The sequence below is a fragment of the Amyelois transitella genome, chromosome 8, assembly GCF_032362555.1.
Source record: "Amyelois transitella isolate CPQ chromosome 8, ilAmyTran1.1, whole genome shotgun sequence".
Taxonomy (NCBI): Eukaryota; Metazoa; Arthropoda; class Insecta; order Lepidoptera; family Pyralidae; genus Amyelois; species Amyelois transitella.
The window spans coordinates 1,597,298-1,619,212 of record NC_083511.1 but is presented as its reverse complement, the minus strand read 5'-3'; the positions used below and the strand labels follow the sequence as shown (position 1 = coordinate 1,619,212).

The 21,915-nt window shown below is 37.7% G+C and overlaps 3 protein-coding genes across 3 annotated transcripts in view; 2 read left to right on the top strand and 1 right to left on the bottom strand.

Annotated features, from left to right (window-relative positions):
- LOC106137322 (sine oculis-binding protein homolog) overlaps window positions 1–6,961 on the top strand; it is a 36,771-nt gene extending 29,810 nt beyond the window's left edge. The window contains exons 2-4 of the mRNA XM_060945492.1: window positions 1,505–1,634; window positions 4,423–4,601; window positions 5,421–6,961. Of these exons, the coding sequence (XP_060801475.1) occupies window positions 1,505–1,634; window positions 4,423–4,601; window positions 5,421–6,740 (1,629 nt within the window). The 3' untranslated portion in view covers window positions 6,741–6,961. The remainder of the gene's footprint in view (window positions 1–1,504; window positions 1,635–4,422; window positions 4,602–5,420) is intronic.
- Window positions 6,962–7,887: 926 nt separating this feature from the next.
- LOC106137342 (guanine nucleotide-binding protein subunit beta-like protein 1) lies at window positions 7,888–10,788 on the bottom strand. The gene is made up of 2 exons (XM_013338154.2): window positions 10,517–10,788; window positions 7,888–10,179 (listed from the first exon to the last, which is right to left on the bottom strand). Exons 1-2 carry the CDS (start codon window positions 10,664–10,666, stop codon window positions 9,361–9,363), a joined length of 969 nt encoding a protein of 322 aa, XP_013193608.1. The 5' UTR covers window positions 10,667–10,788; the 3' UTR covers window positions 7,888–9,360.
- A 1,048-nt stretch (window positions 10,789–11,836) lies between these two features.
- LOC106137347 (exostosin-2) overlaps window positions 11,837–21,915 on the top strand; it is a 37,280-nt gene continuing 27,201 nt past the window's right edge. Inside the window, exons 1-4 of the mRNA XM_013338158.2 lie at window positions 11,837–12,512; window positions 13,179–13,950; window positions 14,633–14,816; window positions 21,105–21,264. Coding sequence (XP_013193612.1) covers window positions 11,977–12,512; window positions 13,179–13,950; window positions 14,633–14,816; window positions 21,105–21,264 — 1,652 coding nt within the window. The 5' untranslated portion in view covers window positions 11,837–11,976. The remainder of the gene's footprint in view (window positions 12,513–13,178; window positions 13,951–14,632; window positions 14,817–21,104; window positions 21,265–21,915) is intronic.

The following is a 21,915-nucleotide window of genomic DNA, read 5'->3' as shown; positions in this document are numbered from 1 at the left end:
TTAAGTTCTGGCTTCTGGTGAAAGGTCAGGTTACCAATACCCAAAAGGGACGAGTTTACATGTAGAGAGTATGAATGAGGATGAAGCGAAAGAGGAATGCTGGGATCGTGGCAAGCAACTCTTTTTCTTACAATCCTGAGGAAAAGCAAATGAAAGTACCTAGGTGTGACGTCCTTTTGCGTTTGTCATATCCAACTTATATTATAAATGCGAAAGTTTGTGAGTATGTCAGTATGGATGTTTGTAACTCTTTCACGCAAAAACTACTGAACCGATTACGATGAAATTTGGTATGTAGGTAGCTGAAGACTCAGAATAACATATAGGCTACTTTTTATTCCGGAGTTCCCGCAGGATTGTTAGGGTTTCCATGCGGATGAAGTCGCGTGCGGCCTCTAGTAAATAATTATATAGGTTAAAACAAAAAAAAGATGATTAATAAAGTTCCAAATTGTATCATCTTAATTTTTGAAACAAAAAATTAATGTAAGCTCATTTTTCTCGTGAATAATTACAAAGATAAAAGAAAATAACTGTGAAAGTTGGGTCAATCTTGTTAAATTATACGTGTTCATTAGTAAAATGGATATTGCCAACAATTTGTCAAATAATTGTGTCACTAGCATGTTCTTTCGCGTGCGGAAATCGTGAAAAGTTCTGTTTACAGGTATGAGTAGTTAATATTATCCGTTATTCTCGCCAAATTTCCGATTTCTCTGTTACCGATGAAATACACTCTTTAACAATAATTATTTCAAAGAATTGTGTGATCTCTGTATTTTTGTGAAGAGTAAAAGATATAACAGCAAAAAATAATGCGTAGAGAAAAAAAGAAATATTTGCGTGTTACTTTTTTTTATTTCTGTCTCAATCAACTCTCACGTTTTGTACCCACACACAAGACGAGACGTTTTAAATAACGTCCGAATATATTAGCGTAATCATGCGCAATAAAATCTCTAAGAAAGCGGGTCACCGGATCGCAATTCATTTTGTATAAATCTCTGTTTTATTTGCGAATCACCCGTATTAATAACACCAGTATTTATGTCATCGTGGGGGTAAAAAAGTAAGCATTGAACGATCGCGTGGTAGCAGTTGGAATTAACAGATGTCCTACTTTTTTCTTTTGTGCTTACTTATTGAAACTAATTTGTTTAGAAATAATTTCATAATGGCATGGCAAAGAACTATTACAACTTTGTTTGTAGACGGCCTCTGTGGCGCAGCGGCAGTAAGTACGCTTGTCTGTGACACCGGAGGTCCTGGGTTCGAATCCTGGCCAGGGCACGATGAGAAAAGAACTTTTTCTGAGTGGCTTGGATGTTTATCTATTATATAGCATCGTTGAGTTAGTATCTCGTAACGCAAGTCTCGAACTTACTTCGAGGCTAACTCAATGTGTGGTATTTGTCGGGTATATATTTATTCATTAATTAATTATAATGGAAAATTATTTTGTAGTTTTTGCAATGCCCTTTCTCAAGTTGATCTTTTCTTTCAGGAATTTGCTGAAACAGCTATGAATGAGCTGCTAGGCTGGTACGGGTATGAGCGACTGGAGCTGAGGCGATGGGCCGCCTCCCGTGCCAGGGACGCCAGCCCTGAACAAGCCAACGACCAGAAGAACAAAGGTGATCCATTTTGTTCATAATGTCTATAAGGTCTGAATTCAAATTGAAGGGGTAGCCGCTGTGCCCCAGTCCGACAGGGTATTTGAAGACTATATTTGCCACACAGCTATGATTGAGGTCCCGTGCTTAATATAGGTAAGCTATCTGAAATCACAGCGTCTATGGAGAATCTTCAGTCTTGGCCACAGTAGCAGTACTTGCACCTGGGATGACTTGACAAAGGCCTTATCATAAGGCATTTGAATAATTTGCCAGAGACGCCAGCTCTGAACAAGCCAACGACGAGAAGAATAAAGGTTATACATAAACTTATATCTCTCATAGCGTTTGCGTTTGTTCCGTTTACCTTCACCTCTCTAGGTCATAAGCGTGCGCATTTGACCATGACTCTGGATTGGGTAAGTCAAATTTTTACACCACGCGACTCCCGTCTGACCTCCGAAACCTTGGCAGGGAAATCTAAAAACCCATATTTAATCATGGTAAAAGTTGGACTACATGATTATGCCTATTCAATCAGCCTTTTACGACATTCATGGGAAAGAGATGGAGAATCCTATTTTAAAGAGCCGGGAACCACACGGCACCGCAATCATTATATAATGAAATAACTGTATAAATTGCTTGCCCGCGACTTTATCCGATTTTTTTTGTGCAAAATTTCACCCAAACGGTCATTATATTAATTTAATAGGGATCGTTAAAATAATATAATGGCCATTCAAATGAGTATTTTTCCGAGAAAGACCCACCCTTGCCCTTCACAGCTGCAGTTCCCTGAATAGTTACGTTTACAAAACAGCCCTCCGAGTTTTTGGCGGGAAATTATGAGCGGCGATGAACCACTGATTGGATTACATTTTAATATCAAATAGATCTCTAATAGTTCCTGGAATTGATTTGTTTCTTACGAAAAACTGAGGGGTGTTACACCCTATTGTTCCACATCATGTCGACGGCCAGTCATTCATTAGTTTTTCACATAGAATTGGAAAAATACATACATATAGTCACGTCTATATCCTTTGTAAGGTAGACAGAGCCAACAGTCTGAAAAGACTTAGAGGTCATGTTCAGCTGTATGGCTTTATGTTGGAATAGAGATTCAAATACAAATGGAATTCCAAGTTTATAAGCTTATCCCTTAGTCGCCTTTTGCGACATCCAAGGGAAAGATATGGAGTGCTTCTATTCTAAGGTGCATATTTCACCTTCAACCACATTCATCAGTCTTTTCATGCAAGCTCGTCAGTGTAGGATAAATCTTAGACTTTACGTTATTCCTAATTGTGTGTGGAACAAGAGTTTTATTACATGCAAGTATAATGTTTCTGAAATTGTATCGTCTTTATGAGCGCCGCGCCGCCGTGTAAGACGTTTTATGGTTATTATTGTTATCCACACTAATAAAGATAAAAGATTTGTATTTTTGTATGTTTGTATCGAATAAACTCAATAACTACTGGATTTTTTGGATTTTCATGTAGGTATCTAATTAAAAGGGCATAGATAATTAGAATAGACGTTCGGGAGTGACCTACTTTTTTTTCTGGAATTCTCCACGGAAGCGAAGCCCCGCGCAAAAGCTAGGTTCTAATATTAGGTACTTGTAACGGTAAATTTTTTTAAAACGAATTTATTGAGCTTTGTATACATAATAGCATGCAAGTGATGTATTGAGAAACGATTGAGCAGTTGCTTTGCGATTTGTAATGTGGTGTGACGATTTTATTGTGTCATAGAATAGAAAAGGCGACTAAGGGCCTATCCCTTATACACTACAGATTATTATACATAAACAGCTGAACGTGGCCTATCAGTCTTTTCAAGACTATTTGCTCTGTCTACCCCGCAAGGGACATAGACTTGATTATATGTGTGTACCTATGTAAAAGTTCCAAATGATAAACAGAATCTCTCTTAAAAGATAAAATACTTATCTGTTATTCATTTTATTGTATTAAAAATCGATTCTTGTCTCCGATATCTCGAATAACCGATCGTTACCCAGCTCGGTTTACCCGACAGAAATTAATAAGTATAAGCTAACGAGCTATCATCGACCACCGCTTGCTGTAATGACGCCGTATACAATTACAGCGATTTTTCTTTCATTCGTTCATATCCCGATATCATTGAGAATTAAGTACTACTTAATTGTTTGGATAACGATTGAATGTTTTGAAGGATAATATAAGAATATAACTTTTTTACGATATATACATATGTTCTAAATTAAGTAATCTAGATCCTTTGTGGGGCAGACAGAGCCAACAGTCTTAAAAATACTGAACGGCTGCGATAAGCTATATGGCTTAATAATGGAAATGAGATTCAAATAGCGATCGTTTGCTAGCTCATCACCCAAAAAAATCCCAGAAAGAATCCCAAGTAAGCCTTGCCCTTATATACCCTTGGCCGTGGCCTTTCAGTCTCTTCAAGAAGTCACGTCAAGCTCTGTCTACCTCGTAAGGGAACAAACCAGTGATTATAATATAAACGATGTCCTGCTAAAGTATTAAATCAATTATTTGTATGTAGTGCATCTTTCGGCGTCGTCAAAGGCGTTAAGATATCGCCAAATGTCTCTAAAAATATATTTGAATTAAAATTTTTTTGTCCTCTAAAAAATTTTACAAGTCGCGAAGACAATGTTCAAAGCTCGTTAATTACCTATAGTTGAACCCCTTACACTTACACCAATAACAGTATTCTTAACCTAAATCTAATACAGCTTCACCAATTGTATTGCATAAAAATATACTTATTTTCACCCTTATAATTACAGACGAATGTTCCTGGTGCAACAAGAGTATAAGCAGCGAGGGCGGAGCCCTACAACAGGCCGGGGCGGCCTTCTGCTCGGAGCTGTGTTTCAGCCAGTCCAGGAGGGCCAACTTCAAGAGGGCGAAGACCTGCGACTGGTGTCGACATGTCAGGCACACCGTGGCCTACGTCGATTTTCAGGTACTTTATTGAAACTTTATTAATTCAAAATCAAAAATCAACATCAAAATTTCTTTATTTTCTCTACAATCTTATACGGGTAGTAAGTGTATTAACAAACAAATCACAATTAAGATACATACATATAATCACGTTTGTATCCCTTGCGGGGAAGAATCTTCCCTGTTGGGTCCCCCCCATTGGGTCTATCTTCCCGGAAGATAGACCCAATGGTCTTGATAAGACTGATAGACCACGGTCGGCTGTTTGGCTTTATTATAGAATTGAGATTCAAATAGTGACAGGTTGGATGTTCATCGCCTAAACGGAGAATCCCAAATTTAGAAGCCTATTGTTTAGTCGCTTTTTACGACATCCGTGGGCGGAAAATGGAGACGATGGAGTGGTCCTATTATTTTTCTATTGGTGCCGGGAACTACAAGGCAACCTTAATTATTAATCAATTTGTCAAATTTTCTAAAATGACAATGATAGTAATCCAAAAGGTGGCACTTATGCCACTTCGACATTGTACGCGGCTTCAAGACACTTTATTTATTAATGTTTGCAAACGGGAATTAACGCAAACATACCCAGGTTCCGATTTTTAATGACTTATGTTTTCGACTGGTGTTAGTCATCCTGAGACCACGGTCGATGGAACCAGGTATGCTCGCGTCAATTCCGGTTTGCACATACTTTTACACTTTTTAATTTTGTTATCACATAAAATAGATCCAAATAGGTGTATATCATTATTTGGAGATAGCTTTCTGATAGAAGCAAGCCGAAAATACTTTAATACAAAATTTTTATTTAGTTTCCAATTGTTAATTTCAGGATGGTGCTACACAACTCCAGTTTTGCTCCGACAAATGTCTGAACCAGTACAAGATGCACATCTTTTGTCGCGAGACGCAGGCGCACCTCGATCTCAACCCCCACTTGGTGAGCGGCGCCTCCACATCCAACCTCATCACGCCCGAACTGTGGTTAAAAAACTGCAAAAGCAGATCCGCCTCCCCAACATCTGAGAGGTCCGGATCTCCAAACCCTGAAGCTAATAAACATAATAACCCAGAAAATATAGAAGAACATAAAATACAGAAGATTCCACTTCGCAAATCTCCGCCACTGCCAGTCATAACTATTGCTCCAACGGAGAAACTGATGAAGCCAAAGAGATCATCGGAAGAGAGAACACCGCCTCAAAAGGTACCAGAGGCGAAAAAAGATACAAGAGGGACAAAGATGAATTTGAGAAAGCGTAGAACGTCGAAATGTTCAGCAACAGTGACATCACAAACCCTTCGGCGGCAGACTTCAACGCCCAAGGCGCAGGATTTACGCATGTGTAGCCCTTCAGTAGATGGGTCGTCACCTGCGTCCACCACTGGTCATAGTGCCATACATTCACCACCACATCCAGTAAACCCACATCCTCAACCACCACACTTCCCTAACCCTATGTTTGGGATGCCACCACCAGTTTTCATGGATACAGGCCCAGGAATGCCTAATGAACTAAGGCAACCATTATTCCCACCGAGACTGAATTTTATGCCCAGACCAGGTATGTCAATGCCCCATGAGAGGCCTCGAATCCCACCACCTCCAAATTTCCCACCAGCTTTCGGTCAAGCTCCTCCCGTCACTGTATTAGTTCCATACCCTGTTGTTATACCTATACCTCTTCCAATCCCTATACCAATTCCATTAACGTCGTTCATACAAGCACACTGCGCAAATAAAGTCAAAACGGAGGTCAAAAGTGATGATAATGATGGACCTCTAGATTTCACAATCAATAGTGACAAAAACAGAGAAAAGGAAAGTAATAAAACGAATGTTGTGAATGGCGACAATCATTCAGAGACGACAGAGGATAGGACCGCAAATTGTGAAGAAAATAAAGAGGTAGAAGATCGACTGGAGCCCGAAGAAGGGACTGAGGTCGAAAGCACTGAATCCGGTAATCCAGAGCAGACATTACCTAAATTTAAGATAACAAGGCTAGGGAACAAAATGGCTAAGATAGTGCCGAAGCCCAGGGAGCCTACCGAAGCACCAAGACCGCTACGGAAACGACGGAGACTTGTCGAAGTTACCACGGAGGACGACGCCCTCATTCCAAAGACACGGAAAATTGTTCAAGTTTAAAACTTACCTAAAATAATCTCATTATCTCAAATTAATAGTCTTCATACATATCACAAAAGCATGATAATCAGAGTTCAATGTCCTGTGAATTTGCTAGTCTTTTAGACGTAAGATTTAATAATTTTATCATAATTCCAGGGCCACTAACACTGATGAGGAAATTTACATAAAAGCTGATAAAAATCTAAATTACTCGTATTTCGTTGGTGGCGCTGCTGAAATGTTAGAACGCATTGTAAATGTGATATTAGTAACTTATTATTAACTTCTATGTAACATAATTATGTGTAATAAAATAATATTACTTACTTAAAAATAGTTTTCTGTCTCTATACCAGGTCGTTTCGGCAGATCTCAAACTCTAAATATTAGAAGAAGACTCCACTTTTCTTTTGGATTCTAGAAAAACACCCAGACAATCAAGTTACAAAATTGTCTTATAAAAATAATCCTAAGTTATATCTACCTACTTAAAGACAATCAAATATAAAATCGTTTTTATTACCGAAATGAAATAAATATTTACTGCGTGAGAGAAATTTCTCACATCTTTTTCCATAATAGGAATGTCTTAAATTTTTAGCTAGATATTTGAGTAGTCTCCTCTACAGGGAAGCCTACCTACAGAGAAAAAAAAATTAACCATACACAACACCTGTTATAACATAAATTGTGTGCTTAGGTGCTCCAAAATTGTGCATGATTCACGCACGTTTCAGCAGGCTTCACCACACCCACAAAAAGGTGGTTAGTAACAAAAATCTTATTGGTAGGTAGGTAACGGTATTCTTTGAACTAGATACATACATCCATAATATGACTCCTTGAATTAGCGAGTATATAAAATCTACTATGTTATTTATACCTTTGTATTTAGACCTAGTGATTATTTCCTTGTTGTTTGTTTTTATTAATCGAGGGCTCAAGGCACTAAAGCTGCGACTAAGCCACGCCAGATATGAGTTTCAAATAGAATTAATGGATATTCCCAAAAGATCCCTATCGACGTACATATATATGTTGGTTTTCAGCATACAGCCAAATTGAACCACTAGGAATTTCGCTACTTCCCATATAATGATGTAGGCAACTGCTTAGATTTTATGATGCGGGTGCGGCCAGATTTAGATGAAATAAAAAGAATGTAAAAGTTCCATATGCTTTTAATGTCTCGACTTTGAAAAATATACTAAAACCATTCATTGGAAAATATTCATTGCTATATTCAACATGTTTACTTACAACTAAGCGCTTGGCCATAACATGGATATAGTATGCCTCTAATTCCACATTTTGTACAATTCATGAGATCCGATTACACCTAATTAAAATGGCATATTGCATTCTATAAAAAATTATATATTCAAATTATTTAAAGCATCTATTGATGATTCATTATAAATTTATATTTTAAACAGTACCGGATTGGCCATACTGAGGGAATATAGGTGTAGAGGCTCCGTGTGTTAACAGGCCCTAAAAAACTAATTAAAAAAATAGTATCTATCCTGGGTCAAGTCCCATAACTTATCTGATGGTTTGGCTATTTCATCACCTCAAATTTAGGTAAATAATTTAGCTACACTGTAAACTTGTATTTATTTGGCAACACTTGCTTACAAGTTATGGGTAAATTCCACAATCACATAAATTTAGGGCCTGTTCACATTACTTGCCATATCTATCCGGCACTAATTTCAAAGGCAATACTGGCATGCTTGTAAAATTTCATACTGTAGATGTGAAGTTTCACACATTTCTCTTTCCACTTTTTTAAGTAGTTGTCACAGAATTACATTATATTTCTATTATTTCAATAGAAAATGCTGAAAACTTTGGTCACAGAAAACTTGTTCAGGTAACCGCTCACCATCAGGGGGAGGGTTTATGCCTGTTTGCAATGAAACAGTATTTATAAAATACAGTTTGATAAGCTAAAGTTGGCATGTTTTTTTATAAACAACAAAACACACAAAGTGTATGTTAAAAATCATTGCTGTTTCATGTTGGTAAAGTCATATTAATTATGCACTCGCCTAAGGGCAGTATTGAATTATAATATCTTATTGTCAATGGCTCCGCAATAAAAGGTATGTTTAAGAATAAATTAGATTTTTCTGATCTTAGATTTTAGACTACAAGTTATTTATCTAAGACAAGCGGCATAAATTTGAATAAATTTTTCTTACTATCAATTCACGCGGAGCGACTGGGCGGCGGAACGGAGATGCCAGATAATATTGACCAATAGTATTGCAGATCAGAGATTGTATGCAATCCTATTCTTCAATATTTCCTCGCCTCCCCCACCGCTGCCTCGTTCTGAGTCAATGGACTGGCAGTCCTAACATCCTCTTTAATTTTAGATGCTGTAATACTTCTACTTTTGATAAACACTCAGCGTTATTTAATGAACCTGTAAAACAGTATAGCATTGCAAACTAAAAATCTTAAGTCCACTTTTAGATACGGGCCAAACCCAAAAAAACTCTACTTTTACCACCAGTCGGAAATAACATGCACCAACCTGATAAGGTCTTTGAACCCCCACTCACTGGCTTTCCTATGCTGCTAGTGAAGCGAATACAAACAATTTTTCTGTGACCAAAGGTAGAAAAAATTAATTCTTGGCATTATACAAGTCCCAAAGAGTTATAGCACCATCTAACCCCCCGGCGGCCATCAAATTGGCGTTCCATAGAGAGACCTTTTCAGAAGAATAAACAATATCTTGCACTGCCTGCTTATGCTCTGTCAGAACGACCAATGGTCTCAAGGAAAACCAAGAAAATATACGGATATGACCATCCCATCCCCCTGAAGCAAACACCTTGCCGTCCGATCGAGTTTGTACTTTATTGATGCCCGGATTTTTAATGTTTACATCCAGCTTATGGGCCAAGCTTAAGTCTTTTTTCCCTATACTAAATATCTGTAAAACGTCAGAGACATTCCCAATCATTCCTCTTTGTTGTTCGAGGTGGTAATCTATGGACATAGGACATTGATTCGTTTTTAGTTTTCCAATACATTGACTAGTGTTGAGATCCCATAGCAGCAGCCACCCAGCTTCATAGCCCACCAGCAGACAGGGGCGATCATTTGGAAATTCAATGAACTTTAAACACATCGGGTCACCAAGTTTCGGTGAAGAGTCATCAGGCTGCAAAGAACCCATCTTTTCTCCGGAGAAATTGTAAATGCATATTTTTGATTCTTTATCAGGTACAAATAGTGTTTCGAGTTTTGTGTTGGCTTCAAAACGGCAGAAACCGGGGTAATCAATGTCAATGACGGCGTCTTCTTTGTAACCGCTGTTTGTTAAGATGAAGACCTTGTGTTTGCCGCCTTTTTCTTGGGTGATGAGACGGGAGTCAGTGTGGATGAGGTGCAATATGGGAGCTTGACCAACTTGGATTTTCTGCTGCACACGGTTTGTCTGAAAAAATTATGAATTATATTTTTATAAGACATAGTTTCCGAAAGACTTTGATAGGCAGTTAAGCTATTTTATGATTTAAAAAAAACTGTTATTAGACATGCCACGAAACAGTATACATATGTAAATAATAAGAAATTATTTAGTTTTGCACAGCAATTAAGGCATAATAGTGTATGTAGGTACATGTTTATTTTTTGGGTCACAAAACGAGGGTAGTAAACAAAGAAAAGGCAATGCATAAAATGGAAGCTATAAGGAGGTACACGACATTAAAACACTGCGTAGTTGTTCAAGAAGATTCCATATTCCTAACGCATACTATTATGGGTCTTACCTGAAGGTTGTATGCATAAACATAGCCATTTTTCGAACCGGCTAGTAACCTCTCCAGACCGCCGGGCAAAAAGCTAAATGCCAGTGAATAAACAGGCACGTTATCGACATTGCGGATCGTATAAATTGGATCTGGTGGTAGCAGTGCCATCTTCGGTCAAGCTCGAACCAAAATACTCAGACGGAATTGAAAAATAAAATTATAATTTAAATAATTAAGCCATCAGAAACTCAACCACAACTACGCACAACACAAAACTGACAGCAAAACAAGTTACGTTTCATTTGCTTTTTAAATATTTTTTTAATTATAGTAAATAATATTTACTATACAGCCAAATGCTGATTGTTAATTTTTGGTAACACGAAACTTATGTGACATGGATGGAATGCAGTATACGCAATAAATTCAAACAACATTACCTTCTACGTAAAACAAAAGTTATCCAAACAGTTACAGCATAGTTTTGAAAGGTAAGGGGAAAGTGTGGAATGAGAGTTTATTGGTACCTCTAAATTACGAACGATATTTACAACAGATGAAAACTACATACAAATTCATACATGCATACGTTATAACTATATTTCTTGTGGGGTAGACAGAGCCAACTGTTTTGAAAAGACTAATATGCCACGTTCAGCTGTTTATAAAACTGTGTTAGAAATAATTTGTAAAGAGAGTGATGAACATGAAGGTATGCATCCTTCATAAGAATTCAGAAGTTGTCCAAAAAGCTCGATTGGTGGTGCAGAGAGAGTTTTGTTAATGTTTGGGAGTGAATGTTGGGCGTGGTAGAAAAAAGAAGAATAGGTATTTAAGGTTGACCACGCATTCAAGCCAAGAATATTTTTAACCGACGAGCTAGCATGAAGTAAATAAACGAATAACATTAATTTTTGTTACTTTTTTAGTTTATTGATCTTTGTTTATTTATGTAAGCATGTATGTTCAGTTTTTTATGTTAAATGTGTCTTGTTCTTCATCAATATGCACTCGCCAACCTGCGCCAATATTCATCTCGTCTCTCGCAGGTCTACCAGTAGACTATGAATAAACATAACGACAATTTCGCAGTAGTTAATATGCCTAGGTAACATTTAACTATTCCTATGTCTATGCCTACTGACGTCTTAACTTTGGGACGAGGGCCATGCCCTCTGATCATTTCTGTATATTTATGATTCTCTGCCCATAAAGAAGAACAATAATGTCAATGACGAAGTCTGTTATGTGCCAATGCCATTAGGCAAGTCATATTTTATTCTTCCCTCGGCTGTCATTTGATAAAAATATGTACCAATTGTCAAATCAAGGCAAGATTGTCAAGTCGCTTCGCTGCGTCAGTCTCGAGAGGCAGCAATTTATCGTGTTATATGATTTTGAATGGGATTTATCTAGTTTATTTTATAATGGGTGCCATAACTGAATTAAGAAATAAAATGTAACTAACGAGGTCACAAATGGCAGTCGATTCGCTTATAAAATCGAGCAAGTACATAAAGTATACATCGTATAGAAAAATCTTGTATCATAGGTTTTTCGTTGGCCTACTATTGTTTATTGTGCTTTCTTTGCTGTTTACTGTGGTGTTTAATGTGTTTTCGGGTAATACGCCACGGACAGATTTTCATGAACCAGTGAATTTGGATGCTACTAGAGTTCCAGTAGTGAGATTAAAGAATGTCGTTCGGGAGGCGTCAGTCCGTGCTTCAAATTGCACGTACTGGGATTGTTTTGATGTGTACAGATGTGGAAAAGGTGGACACGAAAAGATAACCATATATATTTATCCATTAAAAGAATATCAGACTGAAAATGGAACTCCTTTGTCCCAATTTTCGAGGGAGTTTTATATAATTTTAGATACAATTAAACATAGTAAATATTACACGTCCAACCCAGACGAGGCGTGTTTATTAGTCCCTAGTATAGACACCCTGAATCAGCAGAAATTCTCAAGTAAACATATTTCACAAGCTCTACAGACACTTGAACAGTAAGTACCTACAGAACTTATTTTTGGTTATTAATAATAAATTAAAACAAGTAATTCTATGTCAAATTATGTTTATTCATCTAACGACACCATAGAGTTCCTTGCAGGGTTACTTTACATACGGTTGACTGTAGCAACTTCTGTTTGATTTTTTTTTATAATGTATTTTAAAGTTTATCAAGTATAGTCAACCACAGTTGAACTTACCCTGTATCGAACTATTACATTGCAATAGAGGTGAATTTGGATGGGTTTATAAAAATATGCGTTTGCCTGTACCCAAGTAGGTATAAGAAAGTATTTGATTGAAATTACACTTAACTGCTTAGTACATTCATTGAAATAATGTTAAGCTTAAAAAATTAGTTTTGAAACTAGTTTAAAAATGTGCTATGCTAGATTTCAGCAGTGAATGTGTAAACCATTTGTTGGAGTTGTGTGTTCAGCTTATTGTAAAATGATATTACATACATTCCCATCTTCATATTACCCATTATAACTTAGTGCTCAATTTTTATAAAATAAATATTTAATTTTGATGTACTTAACTTAACATATTATTATCATTAACAGACTACTTAGGCTTAGTACAGATTATCTGGCCCTAACTGACTAACTGTACATGTGAGATTCTTCAAAAGTTAATATTTGCCTTTTTCTGAACAGCTGGAACAATGGTGAGAATCACCTCATATTCAACATGCTGTCAGGATCCCCACCTAACTTCGAGACAGTCCTTGATCTCAACACTGGCAAGGCCATCATTGCTGGGGCAGGCTTCAACACCTGGTCCTTTCGGCATGGCTTCGATATATCCATCCCCGTCTACAGCTCTACAGCAGCAAAAATAGACAGCTCACAACCGGATCAAAAAAACTTTTTAATAATCTCCGCACAGCTAAATATACCAGATGAATACTTAGAAGACTTAAAAAGTATAGCATCTTCATCTAATGACCTACTGTTACTTGACAAGTGCAACACAGGTACGATCCACACGGATCATAGTAAACGCTGTGAATACACAGGGCATCGAGCGGGGAGAATATTTAATTACCCTGACGTATTGAAGGAAGGAATGTTCTGTTTAGTTGTACGTAGCGCAAGACTGACTCATGCTATATTAATGGATATTTTGGCATCACAATGTATACCAATAGTGGTAGCGGATTCTGTGGTGATGCCGTTTAGTTCCCACATAGATTGGAACCGAATAGCTTTGTTTGTACCTGAGGAGAATATAAAGAATGTACTGAAGATTGTACACTCAGTAAGTAAAGAAAGGCGGGGTGAGCTTTATTGGCAGTTAAGATGGGTGTATGAAAGATATTTCGCTAGTATAGAGAAAATTACGCTAACTACATTAGAGATAATGAACGAGAGAGTGTTCCCTTTAGCTGCTAGGATGTATGAAGACTGGAACATGCCCGAGCATTTGGTAAGTTATTTTTTTTTATAACTATTATTTATATAGTTAGGAACATGATATAATATTTGTCATGTTAGTAAATGATTAGAATATTCATTAAAAAAAAATGTCCTAATCTATTTTTAGGAGTACCTAGATCAAAATTTATTGTTTACAAATTTATATTTTAACAAAAAAGATTTTATTTCACCTCCTAAAACCTATGTACATACTCAATTGTTTATTTGAGAACCTCCTTTATGAAGTCGAAAGCCATTAATTCTTTCTCTTATAACGTGGCCTCGAAAGCGCCCGGCTTTACTGTCATCATACTGACGTATAACCGCGTAAATAAAATAAAAATAAAACAATAACAAACGCCTTAACCAATAATTTGACGGCCTCTGTGGCTCAGCGGTATTACGCTTGTCTGTGACACCGGAGGTCCCGGGTTCGATCCCGGTCAAGGCATGATGAGAAAAAGAACTTTTTCTGATTGTCCTGGGTCTTGGATGTTTATCTATATAAGTATTTATTATAAAATATAGTATCGTTGAGTTAGTATCTCGTAACACAAGTTTCGGACTTACTTCGAGGCTAACTCAATCAGTGTAATTTGTCCCGTATATATTTATTTATATTTATTTAATCTCTTTCTCTTGCACAACAGTCATGAAGAAGCCAGTTAATCTCTTTTCATCTTATCCAACAGTACGGCCCAGTGAATCCTCTATTCCTGCCAGTGACCGCCCCCAAAGCGCCAGGGTTCACCGCCGTCATATTGACGTATGACCGCGTTGATAGCCTCTTCACGCTGGTGAGGAAGCTCGTGAGGACCCCCAGCCTCGTCAAGATCCTCGTCGTGTGGAACAATCAGAAGAAAGCCCCACCACCATGTAAGTTTTTTTTTTTTATAAGTCAACTCTGGTTCGATAGACGTGAACAGATAATTTTCATAGAGTTTGATAGCTAAAACGGAATTTTTATTTTGTTTTGAAACCTGTAAATGTAAAGAGATTTGTTATGATAAGGGAAACATTTATTAATACATACATACATACATAAAATCACGCCTCTTTCCCGGAGGGGTAGGCAGAGACTACCTCTTTCCACTTGCCACGATCTCTGCATACTTCTTTCGCTTCGTCCACATTCATAACTCTCTTCATACAAGCTCGGCGGTTTCGGGTACTTTTGACCTGACCCTTTACCAGGACGTCCTTAATTTGATCAAGATACGTTCGTCTAGGTCTTCCCACTCCGACCTTTCCCTCCACACTCTCCTTGTATATCTGCTTAGTCAACCTGCTTTCATTCATCCTCTCCACATGACCGAACCATCTTAACATACCCTTTTCTATTCCTGTAACTACATCTTCTTTCACATCACAACATTCCCTTATCACGCTGTTCCTTATCCTGTCACTCAATTTCACACCCATCATACTCCTTAACGCTCTCATTTCCACTGCATTTATTCTGCTTTCATGCTTCTTTTGCCATACCCAACTTTCACTCCCATACATTAATGTCGGGACCAACACGCCCCTGTGCACAGCCAGTCGAGCCTTTTTGGATAGTTTCTGACTGCTCATAAAGGCATGCAAAGCTCCATTCACCATGTTCCCCGCGTTCACTCTCCTTTCAATATCACTATCATACTTGCCATCTGATGTAAACTTTGATCCTAGATATACAAACTCTTTCACTTGCTCCACTTTTTCTCCTCCAATCAAAATATTACATGCTGTCATTTCTTTCTCCATTTCAAAAACCAGTGTTTTAGTTTTACTTACGTTCACTTTCATTCCTTTCTCTTTTAAAGCTTCATGCATACAGTTTACCATCTCCTGTAACTCCTCCGCTGATGACGCCAGTATAACCTGATCGTCGGCATAGAGCAGACATTTGACGAGTAACTCATTCATCCTTAATCCACTTTTAGACTCTTGCAAATCTGTCAAACAGCTATCCATAAATAGGTTGAACAGCCACGGTGACGCAACACATCCTTGCCTAACGCCTTTCTCAATCTTAAACCACTCAGTGTGCGCTCCGTTTATCCTGACACAAGCACTCGAATCCTCATATAAGGATTTCAGTGCTCGTATTAAGAGACTGCTCACCCCATGCATAGAAAGTGCTGACCACAATTCATTCCTCTCAACTCTGTCATAGGCCTTTTCCAGATCTACGAATGTGCAATAGACTTTTTGACTCTTGGCCAAAAACTTTTCGGCTATGCACCGCAAGGAAAAGACCTGATCAGTACATCCCATTCCCTTTCGAAATCCCGCTTGAGCATCCCATATTTTGTCATCAGTTTCATTCCTGACTCTATTAATCAATACCTTAGCATACAATTTGCCGACGACACTAAGCAGGCTTATACCACGATAATTTTTGCAGTCCAGCTGTGACCCTTTTCCTTTGTAAAGTGGCACGATAACAGCCTTACACCAATCTTTTGGTACTCGGCCGCTTCTCCAACACAAATTGAAAAGGCAGTACAACTGACTAGCTACTACGCCTTTTCCTGCTTTAAGCATCTCGACCGACACTCTATCACACCCAGCAGCCTTTCCCGCTTTCATACTCTTAAGTGCTTCCACAATTTCGAACATTTCAATTTCGCCTTCCATCTCATTCTCTTTTTCTTCGCTATAGCAGAAATCTTTCTTATTTCCTTCCTTTTTTTCAAATAAACTTTCAAAATAGTCCTTCCATATCTTTAGTACACATTCTTCTCCTTTCACAACGCTACCATCCTGGCATCTGATCCTAGTCAGCTCTCTGGTTATAGTATTTCCTCGGGCTGACCTTACGGATTTCCAGAATACTTTCAGATTTGACTGAAAGTCTTCTGATAGCCTTTTATCAAAATCCTCTTTATACTCTTCTTTCTTTCTAATCACAGCTTTCTTAACCAAATCTTTCATTTTCTTATATTCCTTACGTGCTTCATTCACATCTTCATCTATAACCTCTTGCATTCTTAAGTTAGCTTTTGCTGCTAACAAATCCAGCCATGCTTTCTTCTTTAATCGCACAAGTTCTTGCACATCTTTACTCATCCACGCATTTTTGTGATTTTTTCCTTTCCTTCTTCTACTTACACCACACACTTCAACAGCTACTTTCACAATTCTTTCTTTAAATTCCTTCCATCCATCTTCAATATCGCTCATTTCCTCTAAATCTTCAAATTCATCCTTCAGTCTATTAATATACTTCTTACCTACATCCATATCTTGCAAATTTTCTAGTTTTACTCTTTCCAAAGCGCTGGTTTGCTCCCTTACCCTGTGCCGCCAGCGATTGAAGATACCCCTTATCCGGGATATCACCAGTAAATGGTCCGAGTCAATGCCAGCACCGCGATATGCACGGGTATCCAGCACTTTGTTCTTCAATCTTTCATCTACAATCACAAAGTCTATCATACTTTTAAAATACCTTCCACTCTTGTGTAGGTGTGGATCTCTTTATGTTGAAACATTGAGTTCGACACAAAAAGATCCCACTCTAGACAAATTTCTAATACACTTCTTCCATTATCATTCACCTTTTCGTCACCAAACGCACCAAGCACCTTTTCATATCCATCACGCTTTACACCCACCCATCCATTAAAATCACCTAACATAATAATCTTCTCATTTGGCTTGGTAACTTTCAATACTTCTCTTACACTATTCCAGAACTCCTCGTTTTCGCTTTTTGCTGATGTTGTACCCCTCGAACCCACATCCCAAGGTGCATAAACACCTAGAACGAAGATCCGAGTGATTCCAACTTTCAGCCTAATCCATAGAAGACGAGGGCTGACACACTCATACTCATTCACGCACTCAGCCATTCGTGCAGAAAGAATTAGACCGACCCCTTGACAGCCTCGGCTGGTACTGGAAATTCCAGACCAATACGCCGTGTAAGGGCCGTGCTGCGTCGCGTCGCATCCTTTCCGCTTCGTTTCATTCACGCACAACACATCCAAACGTCTTTCATCCATCATCTGGCATACTTCCTCAATCTTATCCTTCATTCCTCCTCTTACATTCATCGTCGCAAAGCGGCTTTCAGCAGACCGCATACCGCTCCCGCCGGGAACGAGACGTGATGGGGTGCGGACACCATCGCCGCCATCTAGGTGATCTTTCAAAAAATTTGCATCCATGCGATTCCCACGAGACGCTAGGGAAAAATTTGTCCGCCCCAGCAGAGCCCCGCATGCCAGGGTAAGGCTAGCCATTACCTGGGGGTCGCCCAACCCCATGGCGGAAGTGGCACGCTCGAGACTAGGCTCGCCCCTAGCCATGCATCCATCGGCGCGGCAGACCTTAGATTGGCAGGGATTTACATTAAAGAGGAATCCCAAGTCTATCCCTTAGTCGGCTCTTACGACATCCGTGGGAAAGAGATGGAGTGGTCCTATTCTTTTGTAATGGTGCCGGGAACCACACGGCTAATTAATATTATAATGAAAATTCCATTGGATTCCAAAAGTAATGGGGAAAAGCTAATAAACCAAAATCGCAGAGGTAAACAATTCCTGGAAACCGGGATAACTAAGTTTTGATAGAATATACCTATGCCTCTTCAATTAATTACGTATAAAATAACACGGTAACCGTAGCTCCAGGGTCGAATAACATCAAATACTTACATATTTTAATGGAATTATGATGTTTAACTTTAAAGTTATTACCTCAATCTCTTTTAGAAATTATTTATATGTCACTATTTGAATCTAATTCATTCATTCATAAAATCACGCCTATATCCCTTGCGGGGTACACAGAGCCAGCATCTTTGAAATACTGGCCACGTTCAGCTGTTTGACTTAATGATAGAATTGATCAATTGAGATTCAGACAGTGACAGGTTGCCAGCCCATCGCCTAAAAGAAGAATCCCAAGTTTTTAAGCCTATCCCTTAGTCGCCTTTTACGACATCCATGGAAAAGAGATGGAGTGGTCCTATTCTATATTATATTGGTGCCGGGAACCACACGGCAATCTCAATCCCATCATTTAGTCATACAGATTTCCTATCATTTATTCAGTGAAAAGATACGTGGTCATACATCTGCGAAAGCGCTCGAAGAATTCCCAGTTTATATTATGAGGGAAATTTGCATTGAATTATATTGCAAAATACATGACGTCATGTAGCAATAGGTCCGCATACGGGGAGCATTCCATCTGTCTAAACATAGCCATGCAGTGCAGATGTGGAGTTTCTGTTGTTCTATTTGGTTATCAAATTGAGTGGAATGCAATCTTTATTCTTTTCTCGGCCATCTTTGTCTAGATTTTTATGTTTGTGGTTTGGGTTTCAAACTATCGAAAATAAAACGTTGTTGCTGTCAGTTTTTGTTTCAATTTTTAAGAATTTAATTATAAGAAATAGCGTTTAATTAAATAAAAAATGTTGTGCTTAAATTGGACAAGACAAGTAATTTAGGCGATGGACTAGCAACCTATCACTATTTGAATCTTAATTCTATCATTAAGCCCAATAGCTGAATGTGGCCATTCAGTCTTTTCAAGACTGTTGGCTCTGTCTACCCCGCAAGGGATATAGACGTGACCATATGTATGTATCAAATTAAAACAGATTCACTCACATCACACATGGTTTAAATAAATCATATAATCAATACGCACGCAATCAACGAGAGCGAATCTAATAATTGGTAATACAATACCAACCTTATTATAATACGATACGATTCAGTTTAGATCACGAGCAATATAATCGAGCCAAATTAATAAGCCGTGCAATTTGCAATTAAAATCCGATTAAATAGATAACATTCCATTTACGTCATATTTGGTCTCATACGTTTTCTATTTATATTTCTTTAGATTAAAGCACCTAATGAGAGTAATTAATGTAATTACTTTCACAATGGGAAGGGTTATAGAATGTTAATGAAAATGTGAAACAGATGTACTTTTTATAAACGATATCATTTCATGAAAGTAAATTGGGTGGCAAGTTTCAATTAATTTATACATACATATCATCACGTCTATATCCCTTACGGGGTAGACAGAGCCAACAGTCTTGAAGATTTGAATCTCAATTAATTTATCCTTGCAAATATTATAATCGTCATAAATAAGGGTCGATACGCTAAAAAGAAGAAAGTTAATTTGTATCGTTCGCTTTTTGAACGGGTTTCGATTTGAAAATTTTCTATTAAAAAAAAATATGTTCTTTTTGACCTCGCACTATATATACAAACTATAATGTAGTTTTCTGGCATAAAAATAATTACATATTAATTAGGAAAGAGAAATAAAATTCCACTTCCAACATCCAACCATCCGTTTAACGTGGCCTTTGGGAATCTTCCCATTAAGGGATGATATTCGTTTCCAAAACAAAAAATCTGTCCTATATTAGTCTTAAAAAGAATAAATTTAAGACCGGTATTTTATCACAAATTTCAAATGGCTATAGGGAGAACATAAAGGGATTTAAGGACTTATTCTGCAAGTATCCTTCTAGCACAAAGTTGAACAGAACAAATTGAGTCCTCGCGAAATCGGTTGGCGGACTTAAAGTCGGACAGATGGTATTTTATATCACTCTTGGCAGTAGTTTTAAACTTTTAATGTGTTGATTTAGCACGTTGGTTTTATTATTTTAATTATGGTAGTTCAGAATTTAACAACTTCGTCAGGTTATGTATAACTCAGTCAAGCAGTCAGTTTTAAATTTTTTTTTTTTTATAACGAAAATATGCTTCCATTCGTCTACTAAGTTTTCATATATTTTTTTAAACATAACTTACATCCTATTTTTCGTAGCGCTCAGCTGATTGATGAGCTGAATATGCAATGGTTTTAACCATGCTCGAGTAATGAAATAATCTTTGCGGAAACTCTTCTATGTCATTTGATTCTATTGTCTGCTTGGATGATTTAATATGAGTTAGGTTTCCCAGCAAAGACTGCGGAGGTCTGAGAGAGTCGCTTTGTGTTAAAACCTGACTCACCCAATCCAGGTTCATGGTCAAGGGTAAACCCCATTCTCCTCTCCAATGTGAGAATAACGCCAGGAGGAAGAAGACATGCATTTGGTATTAAAAACAATAATGTGGCTCTTGCAAGCGTAGGTTTTAAAATTAAAAAAGAGAGAACGTGCTAGTAACTTTAGCTTTTTTTTCGCAGCGTCCGAGTGGCCAGTGATAAACAAGCCACTGAAAGTGATCCGAACCAAAGAGAACAAGTTGTCAAATAGATTTTTCCCCTACGACGAGATTGAGACCGAATGCCAGCTGACCATAGACGATGATATCGTTATGCTGACGCCGGATGAGTTGGAGTTTGGGTAAGTGACCATTATTACGAGATACGATGATATCATTAGGTACAACAGTCGTCTTTATCAGCGTAATTTGGTAAAGATCAAGGATTTGTACCCTCATAATACCACTGACGGAATTCGTTATTTAAAATCTGAATTTGAATGGAATATTGTTTTTACTTGTCACCATTTTGTGATGATTTTTTGTGGCTTTTGCGGCCCTGGATATAAGTTTATTTTCAATTTTATTTTCTGTTCTACCATTAAGTTTTGGGAACGACATAGAAATTATAACCAAGCTGGATTGTTATCTGATGAAATTTTGAAATCTCTTATTTATCATGCATTAACACAAATTGCATTTACTTTAATTACGTCTAAACATAGAATTAACATTACAATTACTATTCAAACGGCCTGGCTGTATGTAAATAAATACACACGCTTAATTACTCCGTTATACGACATTTGGTTTGTAAATTACAGGATTTTCTAAATGGTGTCAGCCGTTTCCGGATTAAACCGCTTTGCGTTTAATATGACCCCTTTTAGACATGAGATTTGTGGATACAATTATAATCCAAGTGATATTATTTGACCTTTATATGTTACCATCGCCTTTAGTCATTATCATATTATTATATACTATATAAATACATATATATGCGTCGGTGA